The sequence below is a fragment of the Muscardinus avellanarius genome (genome assembly GCF_963383645.1).
Source record: "Muscardinus avellanarius genome assembly, chromosome: 15".
Taxonomy (NCBI): domain Eukaryota; kingdom Metazoa; phylum Chordata; class Mammalia; order Rodentia; family Gliridae; genus Muscardinus; species Muscardinus avellanarius.
This window is the reverse complement of record NC_137801.1, coordinates 50,354,080-50,370,737: the sequence shown is the minus strand read 5'-3', so window position 1 is coordinate 50,370,737 and position 16,658 is coordinate 50,354,080. Positions and strand designations below refer to the sequence as shown.

At 42.4% G+C, this 16,658-nt stretch overlaps 1 protein-coding gene across 5 annotated transcripts in view; it reads left to right on the top strand.

Annotated features, from left to right (window-relative positions):
• CCDC88A (coiled-coil domain containing 88A) overlaps window positions 1-16,658 on the top strand; it is a gene marked incomplete at both ends in the record, with an annotated part of 155,010 nt that overhangs the window by 29,038 nt on the left and 109,314 nt on the right. For all 5 annotated transcript variants that reach the window (XM_080712084.1, XM_080712082.1, XM_080712083.1 and 2 more), the window contains 2 exons: window positions 8,998-9,081; window positions 10,766-10,906. In XM_080712084.1, coding sequence (XP_080568210.1) covers window positions 8,998-9,081; window positions 10,766-10,906 — 225 coding nt within the window. The remainder of the gene's footprint in view (window positions 1-8,997; window positions 9,082-10,765; window positions 10,907-16,658) is intronic.

Below are 16,658 nucleotides of genomic sequence, written 5' to 3'. Positions count from 1 at the left end.
AAAATGTCCGTTATATTTGAGAATAAAGACAGAATAAATACAAGCCATTTTTTATATCAAAAGAGTATGAGATTGGTCAACTAGAAAACAAACTGAAGACTTATCAACTGTATCAACATCATTCAAAGTTTTTATATAAATGAAGAAATGGTAAGGTTGTTAGACTTTGGTTTTTGATGTGATTTGAGTTTATCAAGAAAATTTGGATGAGTCTTTGGATCTACTTTATGTCTTTGTAGTCAAGCAGAATTACTACTTTTTACATTTTTTTTTTTTTTTACTTAAAAGCCCTTGGGACTGCATCTGTTACAGTACCAGTTCTGAGCAACAACAAGAATTTTCCCAGGTGTATAGTTCTTCAGTTAGTCCAGATACAGTTGGAAGATTCTCAAGCAGCCGGGCGTGGTGGCACACACTTGTCATCCCTGCACTTGGGAGGCAGAGACAGGAGGATCGTGCAGGTTCGAAGCCAGCCTCGCTGGCTTAAGAGACCCTGTTTCCAAATAAAAATATAAAATAGGTGTCTAGGAGTGTAGTCCGGAGGTAGAAGGGTTTCCAGGAACCCCAGTACTACCACCAAACAAACAAACAAAAAAAATCATTCTGTATAGGAGGAGAATTTTTACAATGTTTGATGTTGGGAAATTTCTTTGTTCAGAGACCGTGTAAAATTTACCCTTTTCAGAGCTTGGATTTTATATTGGTGCTTGCTTTTTAGTATTCATAAATATTACTTATTTTGGAATTTGGCTAGGTTTGATAATGCTGAAGTAACTGACTGTCAGGTGTGGTTAAAATAAAATTTTGACTTTGATATTCATTCATTATCAGAAGTAGTTCTAACATTATTTGATCATGAATTGATTTCACTCATTGTGAGAGCTATTACCTATTATTTGCCCATCAGTTGTTTGTAAAGCATGTTAAAGTTAGCATTTTAGAACTTTTATCATCATTTTACTTTGAGAAGAAATAAAATATTTCTGGATTTGTTATTTTTTCTGAGTATACATAAAAGAATATTTATTTATTATTATATTTATTTATTTGCAGTACTGGGGATGGAACCCAGGGGCATTCTACCTCTGAACTACACCTCACCCTATTTTTTATTCTTTATTTTGAAACAGGGTCTCACTGAGTTGCAAAGAGCCTCAATAAGTAGGTGAGGCTGTCTGTGAACTGCAATCTCCTGTCTCAGCCTCCCAAATGCTGGGATTACAAGTGTGCGTCACCATGCCTGGCTTCATAAAAGTAGAAAATTTAAAGAGGGAATTTTGTTGATAATACTTTGACTTTATTTAGTTTTTATTATGTTTAGTGTGGTAAAATATAACATGAAATTTGCCATTTTTTAGTATACATTTCACTGGTTTTCACATTATTATGCAGCCATTACTGTCAACCATCTTTGGAACTTTTCTCATTTCCTGAAACAGAAACTCTGTACATTTTAAACAATAACAGAGTATCTTGCCCCATCCATTGACAACTGCAATTTTACTTTGTACTGTATTAATTTTGTTTTTTGTTTTTTGTTTTGTTTTGGTGGTACTGGGGTTCCTGGAAGCCCTTCTATCTCCGGGATATACTCCCAGGCCTATTTTCTATTTTTTTATTTGGAAACAGGGTCTCTTTTTTAACTTTTATTGGTGCATTGTAATCATACATCACATTGGAATATAAGACTTGAGAGGATATACAAGTACACATCATCCAATTAGCCCTCATCCATTTCCCATCCCATTCCCTCCCCCTCCCTCGATCCCATGCTTGTTTGGTTATTAACTTTGATACATATGTTTATGTTCCTCCTGCTTTTTAAAGAGGCTCCATCCTCCCCTTTTCCATACCCTCTGATTGGTCACCTTAATTGCTTCACTATAGGGCCCTTTCTATAGCTCGACCACTTCCTATTGCCCCTTTCCTCCTAGTTATTGCTGATTAGGGGAAGCATCTGGTTTTAGTTTTCTGCGATATTTCTCTGTGCATGCCACGTTGCAAATACCGATCCCACTCTTGACGGCTCCAGTACTGGCCTGGCTACCCGGTGGACTGATCCAGACCTCGCTGGCTCAAGCAGCGGCCTTGCCTCATGGGAGGCCCCGATTCTGGTCTCGCTGGCCCTGACACTGGCCTAACACCTCAACTGGCTCCAATCCCAGCCTCGGAGGCCCCAGCACCGGCCTTGTCTCACGGCAGGCTCCGATGCCAGCCTCGCCTCACAGCAGGCTCCGATGCCAGCCTCGCTGTTCCCAGCACCGGCCTAAGCCCTCGGCAGGCTCTTATCCTGGCCTCGGAGGCCCCAGTACCGGCCTTGCCTCACGGCAGGCTCCGATGCCAGCCTCGCTGGCCCCAGCACCGGCCTAACCCCTCGGCCGGCTCCGATCCTGGCCTTGGAGGCCTCAATAGCGGCCTTGCCTCACGGAAGGCTCCAATGCCGGCCGCTGACCCCGGCACCGGCCTAACCCCTCAGCAGGCTCTGATCCCGGCCTCGGAGGCCCCAGCACTGGCCTTGCCTCATGGCAGGCTCTGATCCCGGCCACGCTAGCCCTGGCACCGGCCTGACCCCTTGGCAGGCTCCAATCCTGGCCTCAGAGGCCCCAGCACCGGCCTTGCCTCATAGCAGGCTCCGATCCCAGCCTTGCTGGCCTCAGCACCGGACTAACCCCTTGGCAGGCTCCGATCCCGGCCTCAGAGGCCTCAATAGCGGCCTTGCTTCACGGAAGGCTCCGATGCCGGCCGTTGGCCCCGGCACCAGCCTAACCCCTCGGCAGGCTCTGATGCCGGCCTCGGAGGCCCCAGCACCGGCCTTGCCTCATGGCAGGCTCCGATCCCGGCCTCGGAGGCCTCAATAGCGGCCTTGCCTCATGAAAGGCTCCGATGCCAGCCGCTGGCCCCAGCACCGGCCTAACACCTCAGCAAGCTCTGAATCCGGCCTCAGAGGCTCCAGCACCGGCCTTGCCTCACGGCAGGCTCCGATCCCAGCCTCGCTGGCCCCCGTACCGGCCTAAGCCCTCGGCAGGCTCCGATCCCGGCCTTGGAGGCCTCAATAGCAGCCTTGCCTCACGGAAGGCTCCGATGCCGGCCGTTGGCCCTGGCACTGGCCTTACCCCTCGGCAGTCTCTGATCCTGGCCTCGGAGGCCTGAGTAGCTCCTTGCCTCAAAGCTGGCTCCGATGTTGGCCATTGGCCCTGGCACCGGCCTAACCCCTCGGCAGGCTCTGATCCCGGCCTCAGAGGCCCCAGTACCAGCCTTGCCTCACGGCAGGCTCCAATCCCGGTCTTGTTGGCCTCGGCACTGGCCTAACCCCTCGGCAGGCTCCGATCCCGGCCTCGAAGGCCGTAGCACCGGCCTTGCCTTATGGCATGATCTGATCCCAGGTTCACTGGCCCCACCACCAGCCTAACCACTCGGCAGGCTCCGATCCTAGCCTTGGAGGCTCCAGCACCGGCCTTGCCTCATGACAGGCTCTAATACCAGCTTTGCGGTGTCCATCGCCAGCCTCACCCCTCGGCAGGCTCTAATCTGAGCACCCTCTTCGCCCAACCATTTGTCCCACGTTCTTGAGGGTGCATGGTGGTAGCATTCTGCCTCTGGGGTCATTACTTCAAAGGTTCCAGGTGTAATGCATCAGATCTCTGCCTCCCCTGAGTACTGGCCACTGCCATTGCCGCTGCCTCCACCATTTCAAATCTTTTCCAAGCTCTTTTCCCACTCTGAATGTTGTCCAGTGTTCTTGAGCATGCGCGGCGGTAAAAAAAAATAAGGTTGGTAGGCTCCGATTTCTGCTTCTCCTGAATACAAGTCTCTACCGCCAACACGGAGACCGCTTTCAGCACCGCCTTTCTCCTTGGTCTCCGCTAAAGTCTCTCTCCTTACAGGTGATGTCCAAGATTCTTAACAATGTAGAGAAGAAGTGGTCCTCCTTAGCGGGGAATTTTTCCAATAATTCCAGTTTATTTGGATAAGTTTTGTCTGCATCTCCAGTATCCTGGCATCCGCCACGGCTTCCTTGACCCCTCTCTGATATTTTCCTTTTTTTTTTTTCTTTTCCTTTTTTACAGGGTCCTTCCGGGTGGAAAGGGGGTGCCTAGAGGTGCCCCACTAGCGCCTGCCCACCCGCCCAGGTTCGGGGCCAGAGGTCCGGACCACAGGGTCCTTCTGGGTGGGGAGGGGGTTGCCTATGGGTGTCCCGCCAACGCCTGCCCACCCACCCAGGGTCGGGGCGCCAGGGGCCCAGACCACGGGGTCCTTCCGGGTGGAGAGGGGGTTTGCCTAGGGGTGCCCTTGCCAGCGCCTGCCCACCCGCTCAGGGTTGGGGCCAGAGGCCTGGAACACAGGGTCCTTCCCAGTGGAGAGGGGGGTCGCCTAGGGGCGCCTCGCCAGTGCCTGCCCACCCGCCCAGGGTCGGGGCCAGGCGCCCAGACCACAGGGTCCTTCCCAACGTAGAGGGGGTCGCCGAAGGGTGCACCGCCAGCGCCTGCCTACCCGCCCAGGTTCGGGGCCAGAGGACCGGACCACAGGGTCCTTCCGGGTGGGGAGGGGGTTGCCTAGGGATGCCCTGCCCACCCGCCCAGGGTGGGGGCCAGAGGCCCAGACCACAGGGTCCTTCCCAGTGGAGAGGGGGTCACCTAGGGGTGCCCCGCCAGCGCCTGCCCACCCCCCCATGGTTGGGGCCAGAGGCACGGACCACAGGGTCCTTCCCAGTGGAGAGGGAGTCGCTGAAGGGTGCACCGCCAGCGCCTGCCTACCCGCCCAGTGTTGGGGCCAGAGGCCTGGACCACAGGGTCCTTCCCGGTGGAGAGGGGGTTGCCTAGGGGTGCCCCGCCAGCGCCTGCCCACCCGCCCAGGGTCGGGGCCAGGGGCCCGGACTGGAAACAGGGTCTCTTAAGCCAGCGAGGCTGGCTCCAAGCCAGCGCAATGCTCCTGTCTCCGCCTCCCAAGTGGGGGGATTACAAGTGTGAGCCACCACGCCTGGCAATAATAGCGTTCATTTTTAAGGCTGAGTAATATCCCATTGTATGTATATACCTTTCTGTTCATTCATTTATCTGTCATTAGACACTTGAGTTACTTTCACTTTTTGGCTTTTGTAAATGCTGCTATGGATATCTATATACAAATATGTTTGAGTCCCTCCTTTTATTCTTTTGGCTATCTACTCAGATGTAGAATTACTGGAGTATATGGTAATTATTTTTTTAATTTTTTAAGGAATTGCCATACTATTTTCCATAGTGGCTGCTATTTAACATTCCCCCCAGCAATACTTAGGGATCCAATTTTCCTACCTTATCACCAACATTTGCTATTTTCTTTGTATTATGGAGGGAAGGGTGTACTGGTGATTGAACCCCAGAGGCAATCTACCTCCAAGCTATAACCCCAGCCCTATTTTTTAATATTTTTATTTTGAAACAGAGCCCTGATAGGTTGATGAGAGTCTCACTATTTGCTGAGCCTGTCCTCGAACCTCTCAGCCTCCCAAGTACTGGAATTACAAGCGTAATTCCATGCCTGGTGTGCGCTCGTGTGTGTGTATATATATATCTGTACACTTATATGTATAATTATATTTTAAGAAGAGAATTTTCTTTTTTCTAGTTCTATTATATGTGGCTTATTTGGATCTTTGGTAAGACTGTGCTTTGTTTAGAACTATGATTTTTAATTTTTTTTGTGATGGAGATTGATTCCAGGGTCATCCTACCTCTGAGTGTACTTCCATTCCTTTTGATTTATCTTTTTTATTATTATTATTATTATTATTATTTTTGGTGGTACTGGGGTTCCTGGAAACCCTTCTACCTCTGGGCTACACTCCCAGACTTATTTTTTATATTTTTATTTGGAAACAGGGTCTCTTAAGCCAGCAAGGCTGACTTCAAACCTGCATGATCCTCCTGTCTCCATCTCCCAAGCGTGGGGATTACAAGTGTGCACCACCATGCCTGGTGTAATTTATCTATTTTTTATTCTGAAATAGTAGACTGCTAAATTTCTGAGGCTGGCTGCTAACCTGTTATCTTTTATCTCAGCCTCCCAAGTACTGGGAGTATAGGCATGTACCACTGTGCCCAGCTAGAACTATAATTTTATTAGTGCTCTTATTCTTACGAGATTTTATTTATTTTTCTTACTCCGTAGCTTGTTTGTGGGCACCCTTTCCTCTGCTTTGGCTTAGTTTTTCAACATAAACCTGTGTTTTTTAAGGTGAGAGAATACTGAGAGTACCAAGTGAAAATATAAGGAATTTGAGAAATAATGTGTTAAGAACTTACTTAAACTCTCTGGTGGCAGCAACTTTAGGGTTAATGCAATTTTCTAATATTCTGGCTTAGAAATCAATTACTATAACACAGTTAAAAGTAATCTAAGTGCCCATGACAGTCTGAGAATTTTATGTAAAGATAAAAGAGAGCTTAATTGTTACTGGGGTGGAACCCAGGGGCTTTTCTATCTCTGGGCTATACTTCCAGACCTTTTTTTTTATACTTCATTTGGAAACAGGGTCTCACTAAGTTGCTGAGAGCCCCACTAAGTAGCTGAGGCTGGCTTCGAACCTGTGCAGTCCTCCTGTCTCAGCCTCCCAAGCGCTAGGATTACAAGCATGTGCCACCATGCCCGGCTAATTTCCAGTCTTATTTTATTTTATTTTATTTTATTTTATTTTATTTTATTTTATTTTATTTTATTTTATTTTATTTTATTTCGGGTCTGGGGAAAGAACCCAGGGGCATTTGACCTCCGAGCTACACCCCCTGCCCTAATTTTTATTCTTTATTTTGAAACAGGGTCTCATTAAGTTATGGAGTGCCTCACTTAAGTAGCTGAGACTGCCTGTGAACCACGATCCTCCTGTCTCAGCCTCCCAAATGCTGGGATTACAAGCGTGTGTCACCACGCCTGGCTCTCCACAGTCTTTATAGGTGCAGTGGAAACTTTATATATATACTTTAATACTAGACATTTTTATGCTCTGGAGCCACAGTAGCCACTAAATTTTCAGTTTCTTAGTTGTACTAGTTACTTTTCAAGTACTCAGCACCACCACATGAAGCCAGTGATTACATATTAGACAATGCTGGTAATAGAAGATTTGGTCTGATTATCCAACTTTAAAGTTTGAATCTTATTCTCATTCCATCTTGACATTCTTTTTTCTGTCTTTCAATATTCTATAAAATTTGTACTGTATTCTTTAAGAAAGCTTAACCTATTTATAAAACATTTTTAGAATTCTTAAAACTTTTAGAGTTTGAATTAAAAGTAAGATTGGGTAGAAATTTTATGATGTGTGTGTTTACTTGGAATTGGACCCAGGGGCATTCTACCACTGAGCTACTCCCCAGGCCTATTTTATTTTGAGATTGGGACTTACTATGTTGCTGAGGCTAGCTATGAACCTGCAATCCTCCGTACTGGAATTACAAGTGTGCCACCAGCTAAATTTTGTGGATTGTAAGAGTAAAGAATTCTTATTGTTTTTTGTTGGACATAGGCTAAAAGGTAAGCTTCTAAAAATAGTATGAGTAAAGAAATAGTGGCTGGGGGCTTATAAAAGGAAAGTGTATTTCTTTTGTTTAAGCTGAAGGCAGAAAAATACAAAAGACAGTTGAATTTGGGGTTTCTTTTGTGTGATATAAGTTATTACTTTTTATAACAACCCTACCATTTTATATTTGGATTAGCTCAGATACAGTTATGAAAGTGCTAAGAAATTTGAGTTATTCTAAGTTACATTATATATGCTGTGAATGTACAAAAAGAAAATGTGTTCACACATGTTCTGTCAAATATTTACTAGATTAAAAAAATAGTGCTTTTAAACTCAATTGTCAGTCCATTCCCCATAAAACTCTAATTCCCTATTCAAAAGTAGGAGTTTTACATTTTTGGTAATTTAGTTTTAAATATGTCATCCTCAATTTGGTTTTTAAAATGTCAAGCTTTATGCACTGGTTGTGAATATTTAAATTGTATGGTAACAGAAATTATTATAATTAAAATAAATAAGTAGAGTATAAATTAGAGCTTTGTGAGTTTTTTTTAATGATCAAAGAGCCAGTTTTTCTTTTTGTGAGTGTATTGTCTTTACTGGTAGTTTAGTAATTGGGCCAGGAGATGCATCTAAGCTCAACAAGGCAATACTGTCTATTTTGTATGCACTTCTCATTTGGTAGCTGCAAGAATACAGTCATACTAGCAGTTGGATTGCAGCAAGAGAGATGTAGGGAGAGGCAGATTAAAATGAATGTTAAATTGTTACTTAATATCTACTGAAAGGAAAATGATTATTTGCATTTAATTATAAAGCTTTTAAAAAGTTACACAATAAAGAATTGCTGCCTTTATTCTATTTGATTACATACATATTTATATATACATGCTTAAATTTTGTCCCTGTTAACTTTGTTATGTTAGAAACAAACCAAATATCTATTATATTAATGTTGAACTGGGCCACAAAAGTGAGCTTCTTTTATTAAGATTGATAGGATGAAGATGTGAGAATGAATTGTAAGCTTGAAGTAAAAACTGCTTAAATTTTTTTTTCCAAGAAGAAAGGCTGTGTTGTTTGGTCATAGCCAGGGACTGACTGAGTGTTTTGGCTGTATTCCGAATTCTACCACTGACTCACTGTGTTTTTTGGCAAGTAACTTATCCTCCCTGAAACAAGTTCTTGATTCTTTACTTCTCTGTAAAGTTAGCATAGTAATATTGTACTGACCTCAGATGGGTTGTATAATTGTTTCCCACTTTAGAATGTTCCAGCATAAAAATAGTATGGATTTTCAGCGCCTTACTTTTTTAAATAAGTATTTCTAAATTATTATCTATTAGGTAATTATATGAGAGAGGCAGTTGAAATGTAAAACCAAATATTGTACTGTTCAAAACCTAGCCAAGCCTGATGAGTTTTTAGTTATAAACAAGATTTTAAGGAAAATACCCTGCAATATATGAATGATTATCTTATTCATTTTATTTTAGTGTCAGAAGAAAGAAGAATTTATTGAAAGAATTCAAGGTTTAGATTTTGATACAAAAGCAGCAGTTGCCGCACATATTCAAGAGGTAATGACCTGTATTATTTTTTATACTTTTTATGAAGCCTGCAGTATGTTTATTTCCAGAAATGCTCAAAAGTCATAGGATAAATAAGAGCAAATCAAAATGAAATATAAATGAACCCTACTTTTATACAAATGGTCTTCCCTTTAGAGACAGTTTCTTAAGTGCATCATCTTATCTGTGGCACAGTACTAACTACAGATGTACTGTTGCCTTTGTCTGTGAGGACTTAAAGAGAAAGTATTTTTTGATGAATGAAGGTTAGGTCTTTGTTAGCACAGAAAGAATCATATAGTAAACGGAAGCATCATAATGTGAATACTGCTTGTAATTTGAGACTAGAGGTGAGATGATAATTTTATTATGTAACTCCAGTGATTTTCTTTAAATTAATGGACATACATTTTATTGAAGATATTACTTGTATTTAAATACACTAGTGATTTGTAACATCTATATAAAAATTTAAATTTAGTGCATGATGTTCAATGTGTAATAATTGAAGTTATCTGATTTATTTTAAAGCAGTTATTTCTTGAGAGATAGTAGACCAATGGAAGGGGTTGGGGGAGGGATGTGAAGAAGTGAAAAATAATGTTTGAGGAATAGTTCAGATAATGTAATGTCTGTATGTGTATCATTACTATTCTCACTAACATGAATGGAGAAGTGTCAGGGAACATGTGGGATACACAAGGGAAATACACCAAGTGATGTGTGTGTGTATGTATGAATGTATCGCTTTGGATCTCACAATGACCAATAAAAGTGCTGTATGTATGTATATAATGTATGTATGTATGTATGTATGTACTGATGGTACCTTCTACCTCCAGGCTCCCCTGCCCCTAGCCTTATTTTTTATTTTTAATTTGAAGACAGAGTCTCACTAAGTTGCTGAGAGCCTCACTATGTAGCTGTGAACCTGGATCATTCTGTCTCAGCCTCCCAAGTACTGGGATTGCAAGTATGCACCACCACACCCGGCTTCTTAAAAATCTTTATATTGAGAGTCATATTGAGGTCCTTTATCCTAAGGTTCTGTGACCATATCACCTTCAGTCTACAAAGACCTACGTATTCAAGTATAAAGTACAAAAACCTGTGTCCTACAAGATTAAAAACCTTTTGCTTTTGAATCCAAGTACCATAAAGTTATCTAAAGAAAAGTTCAGTTGATTTTGTTAAAAAGCATTGTCAAATATATCAATATTACTTTCCCATAGGAATGTTTTGAATTGCTTTTTATTGACTCAAAATGAGTATTCATTAGCCAGGCGTGGTGGCGCACATTTGTAATCCCAGCATTCGGGAGGCACTGGAGGAACACAGTTTGTGGACAGCCTCAGCTACTTAGGGAGGCCTTCCACAACTTAGTGAGACCCTCTTTCAAAAACAAAGAATAAAAAATAGGGCAGAGGGTGTAGCTCAGAGGTCAAATGCCCCTGGGTTCCATCCCCAAACCCGCAAGAAAAAAAAAAAGAAAAAAAAAAAAAGAAAAAAAAAAGTATTCATTTAAATATCATATTTACTTCAAAATAATTTTAGTTTTTATTCAGATGTACTTTTATAGATATAATATTGGCTTTTTATTATCTGAGACAATATTTTAAGTAATATTGTACTAAAATGAAATATTTATGCAGTAGTCATTTTTTGACAGTTTATTTTGCTTGCCTTTTTAAAGGTAACCCATAATCAGGAAAATGTGTTTGATCTGCAATGGATGGAAGTGACAGATATGCCTCAGGAGGATATAGAACCACTCTTGAAAAATATGGCATTGCATCTAAAAAGACTTATAGATGAAAGAGATGAACATTCAGAGGTTTGTAAATTCTTTCTCTCCCTGCGTCTGTCTGTCTGTCTGTGTCTCTGTGTCTGTGTGTGTGCGCCTCTCCTCTCTCTCTCTCTCTCTCTCTCTCTCTCTCTCTCTCTCTCTCTCTCTGTACTGGGGATGGAACCCAGGGGCGTTCTACCTCTGAGCTATATCTCCAGCTCTGTCTTTTATTCTTTATTTTGAAACAGGGTCTGAGTTGTGGAGGGCCTCACTTAGTAGCTGAGGCTGGCTGCTAACAGCGATTCTCCGGTCTCAGCCTCCCAAATGCTGGGATTATAAGCGTGTGCCACCATGCCTGGCTGTAAATTTCTTTCATTGTATTATGAAAGATTGCTTTTCTCCCTCCTCCCCCAAAAACAGTAGCTTCAGAAGTTTTTTAGAATTGATACTCTGTTTCTTAGGTATGTGTAATAGAGTATAACCTCCCTTGGTATCCATGGAGGATTGGTTCCAGGACCCCTGAAGGATACCAAAATGTCTAACTGTATAAATCTTTTATGTAAAATGATTAATGTTTGTATATAACCTACACATAGCCCAACACATTCTCTTGAATAATTCTAAGTTACTTATAATAATGAATACAATATAACTGCCATGGGAATAGTTGTATGGTTTAGGAAATAATGGCAAGGGAACAAAAAAGATTGCACATGCTCAGTACAAATTCAATTTTTCTTCCCTATATATTTTCTTTCAGTACTGGGCATTAAACCCAGGGGCATTCTATCTCCTAGCTGTATACCCAGGCTTGTTTTTTTATTCTTTATTTTGAAACAGGGCCTCACTAAGTACCTGGGGCTGGTCATGAACCTGAGATCTTCCTGTGTTAGCCTCCCAAGTACTGGGATTACCAGTGTGTGCCACTATGCCCTGCTATTTCCTGTATATTTTCCATTCACATTTGATTGAATCTGCAGATGTGGACTTTATGTAAGAGCCAACTGTACTGTCTTTTTGTGTGTTCATATGAAACACAGGAACCAGAAAGGAAATAGGAGAACTTCAAATTGCTAAAAAGTTTTCAATTAAGCTTTCTTTCCTCCCTCCTCCCCCTTTTTGTGACACTGGAGATTGAACTCAGGGGCATTCTACCTCTGAGCTACATGCCCAGCCTTATTTAGAAACAAGGTCTCACTAGGTTGCTGAGAGACTCACTATTTGCTGAGGCTGTCCTCAAACCTATGATCCTCCTGTCTCAGCCTCTCAAGGACTGGGATTGCAAGCATACTCCACCTCTCCTGGCTTCTTTTTATTTTAAATTAGTAATAGTCTGATTTTGTTCCTGTGTGTTCTTTAAGTCATCTGCACAGCTCTGGCAACAGGACAGAAGTGTGAAACTGAAAATATACTTGATGTAAGTGGAAAAAATCATTGCCTTGAAGCATAAGAATTTGCTTAAGGTGAATTTCTTAGTTTTATTGCCACATTTTAATGTTGGAAAAATAAGTATTAATAGAAGTAGAAGAACAGGTGTTCTGAATAAAATGTCTCGCAAAGATCTCCAATTTTTGTAGTCAATATGATGAGGTGTGATTTTTAAAAAGAGAATTATAAGTCCTTTAAAATAGAACTTTGCTTTTTAAAAAGCATAAAATTACACTGAAATTTTTGTCTGCACTCTCTGAAAGCAATTTATAATTTTAGAGCAGTCTAGACTTTAGCACATGTAGTGGTGAGTAATATTTTTCTTACAGCAGACAAAAGTACTCTGCCATTTAGGAGAATTTATAGCTTTGATTAGTTGTTCCATTTACATGTGAAAGACAGTTTTGAGTTTATTTACTGAGAATTTATGTGATTAATCTTGGGCTCAATAAAAGATTACAGACAGGAAATTCCTAAAGATCTTCCCCCACCCCGAAAGAAACTTTACTATTGTATAGATTATTTTCAGTTCTGAGGAGAATTTTCAATTTTTTTAGGTATTGAAAGAGAAGAATATATAATAGGGACTAAATAAACATCTTAGAGTAACAGTTGAAAATTTTTAAGTGCTAGACAGTGGAAGCAAAAAAAAGAAAAGATAAATCAGAAAATATCCCTGGTGTGTATCAAATTTGTCCTACGATACTTAGGTTTTTTTTTTTTTTTTTTTTTTTTGGTAGCACTGAGGATGCAACAGGACCTTGTACCTCCTAGCTACACCTCCAGCCCTATTTTTATTCTTTATTTTGAAACAGGGTCTCACTGAGTTGCAAAGGGCCTCACTAAGTAGCTGAGGCTGTCTGCAAACTATAATCCTCCTGTCTCAGAATCCCAAATGCTGGGGTTACAAGTATGCACCACCATGCCTGGCAGGTTATTTCACTTTAATATGATTTTTGAACCATATACTATATCTTCTTTTGGTTTTAGTGTCTTTTTGCTGCTTTATCTATTATACATTTCTCCATTTGTTTTTCAAGTTTTTATAAAAAGTAGTGTGAAGTGGTTGCACACACTTGTAACCCCAGCATTTGGGAGGCTGAGGCAGGAGGATTGCGGTTCGTGGACAGCCTCAGCTACTTAGTGAGGCCCTTTGCAACTCAGGGAGACCCTGTTTAAAAAAAAAAAGAATAAAAAATAGGTCTGGGGGATGTAACTCAAAAGGTAGAATGCTCCATCCTCAGTACTGGGGGGGGGGTATGATTCTAGCTTCTGAGGAGTTACTTCCAATAACCTATACTTTAGTTTTGTATGATTGGTGGTCATGTGTAAAAGTGCTTTATCTCATTTCCATGAAATGATTGGTACAGGGCAAACAAAAAGGCTTGTCATTATGTGAATCTGTGGCAAATCTAAAAGGAATATGAAACACTGTATTTTTTTTGGAAAACCTTTTGGAATATATTATCCTCAATTAAGCCTTTTTGTTGAATTTATTTTTCTAAGAAGTGAAATAAGCAGGTTGTAAAACAAGTTGCTGACTGGTTTAAGTCCAATTCTGTGTAGAATTTTTATTTTTCAATTTGTGCCACCAGTAGAAAAATTTTAAAAAGATAATTGAAAATAATTGTGAAAAACAGTAGAAAAATGTAGCAATAGTATGTAAATATAATAATTTCATATCATTAAATTAGATTAATTTAAAAACTTATTTTGGGGGACAGTACTGGGGATTGAACTCAGGAAATACTTTAACCACAAAGGTATTCTCAGAGTCTCCCACCTTTTTTTTTTTTTTTTTTTATGGTACTGGAGATGGAACCTGGGGCATTCTACCTCAGCACTGGTTTATTTATTCTCATACAGCCCTGTTTTACTTTACATTTCCAAACAGGTTTGCTATGTTGCTGAGAGCCTCACTAAATTGCTGAGATTGTGAGACTGGCCTCAAACCTGTGATCTTCCTGTTTCAGCCTCCTCACTCCTATTTATTTTGAAAGATGTTGCTGAGGTGCTGAGACTGGCCTCAGACTTAGAATTCTTTGCAAGCTGGACTTGGTGGCACATGCTTGTAACCCCAGTACTTAGGAGGCTGAGACAGGAGGATCGAAGGTTCATGGCCAGCCTCAGCTACTTTGTGAGGCCTTCACAACTTAGATCCTGTTTTCTTTTCCTTTCCTTTTCTTTTTCCCCTTTTTTTCTTTTCTTTTTCTTTTTTTTGTGGTACTGGGGATGGAAACCAGAGGCATTCTACCTCTGAGCTATACCTCCAGCCCTATTTTTTATTCTTTTTTTTTTTTTTTTGTGGTACTGGGGTTCCTGGAAGCCCTTCTACCTCCGGGCTACGCTCCCAGACCTATTTTATATTTTTGAAACAGGGTCTCTTACGCCAGCGCGGCTGGCTTCGAACCTGCGCGATCCTCCTGTCTCCACCTCCCAAGCGCGGGGATTACAAGCGTGCGCCACCACGCCCGGCATATTCTTTTTTTTTGAAACAGGGTCTCATGGAGTTGCAAAGAACCTGACTAAGTTGCCGAGGCTGTCTGCAAACCATGATCCTCTGGTCTCGCCTCCAAATGCTGGGATTACAAGCATGCGCCACCATGCCCAGTTACATCCTGTTTCAAAATAATATGTTTTATATGAAAGGAGAGGTTAGCACTCCCCTTGTCAAGGATGGAAGAGGCCCTTGGGCCTAACAATAAGCATATCGTTAAGGCATTGCCACCTACTTCGTGGAATCTAACCATGGTTTTTTGCCAAACATGAGGGTGTTGGGAGGAATGGGGTGGGAATTGGGTAAAGGCTAATTGGGTGATGTGTGCATGTATGTCTCCACCATATTGTACCCTATTAAGCTGTATGACTAAAAAAAAAGATGTATGACAACAATGCACCAATAAAAAATTAAAAAATAATAAAAATAAGGAATAAGCCAGGCATGGTGGCACATGCTTGTAATCCCAGCATTTGTGAGGTGGAGACCTGAGGATTGTGGTTAATGGACAGCCTCAGCTACCCAGCAAGGCCCTTCTCAACTCAGTGAGACCCTGTTTCAAACTAAAAAAGACGAAAAAATAGGGCTGGAGGTGTAGCTTGAAGGTACAATGTCCGCTGGGTTCAACCCCCAGTATTTAAAAAAAAAAAAAAGGTCCTTTGCTTTTGCTTATTGAGTAGTTGGTATTACAGGTGTGTGCCACTGTGTCCATGTCTAAAACTAATTCTTACTTAGATTTTACCCTTAGCTTTTTTATCTATTTTAATTGATGTTTTATCTCAGCAAAAAAATACATATTTGATCACCCTACATTCTTTCTCTTTACTTTTTTATTTTTTATTTATTTTTTGCAGTACTGGGGATGTAACCCAGGTAAATTGTACCTCAGAGCTATACTCCCAGCCCTGTTTTTTAGTCTTTTATATTTTTATATATATATACTTTTATTGGTGCATTGTAGTCAAACATCACAATAGACTACACGACTTGTGAAGGTATACAAGCACACATCATCCAATTGGCCCCTATCCACTCCCTGTCCCATTCCCTCCCCCTCCCTTGATGCCATGTTTCATTTGGTGATTAACATTGATTCATTTGTTTACATATATCCTGCGTAATTGCTCTTCCATAGGGTCCTTTCTTCAACTATATCTCCTCCCATTACCCATTTCTTCCTAGTTTTTGCATATTAGGGAAAGCATCTGAATTTCTATTTCTATATGTTTCTCTATGTATGCCGCATTGCAAGTTTTGGTTCCGCTCCTGAAGGCCCTGGCGCTGGCTTGGCACCCCAGCATACTCTGATCCCAGCCTCGCTGGTTCAAGCACCGACCTTGCCTCATGGCAGGCTCCGATCTCGGCCTAACTGACCCCGGCTCCAGCCTCACCCCACGGCAGGCTCCGATCCTGGTCCCGCTATCCCGGACACCGGCCTAACCCCTCAGCAGGCTCCGATCCCAGCCTCGGAGGCCCTAGCACTGGCCTTGCCTCACACCAGGCTCCGGTCCCAGTCTCGCTGGCCCCAGCACTGGCCTAACCCCTTGGCAGGCTCCAATCTTGGCCTCAGAGGCCCCAGCCTTGCCTCACAGCAGGTTCCAATCCCAGCCTTGCTGGCCCTGGCACCGGCGTCACCCATCGGCAGGCTCCAATCCTGGCCTTGGAGACCCCAGCACCGGCCTTGCCTCACGGCAGGCTCCAGTCCTGGCCACGCTAGCCCTAGCTGCGGACTTGCCCCTCGGCAGGCTCCGATCCTGGCCTCGGAGGCCCCAGCACCAGCCTTGCCTCACGGTAGGCCCCGACTCTGGTCTCACTGGCCCTGGCCTCACCCCTCTACAGGCTCCAATCCTGGCCTCAGAGTCCCAGCTCCAGCCT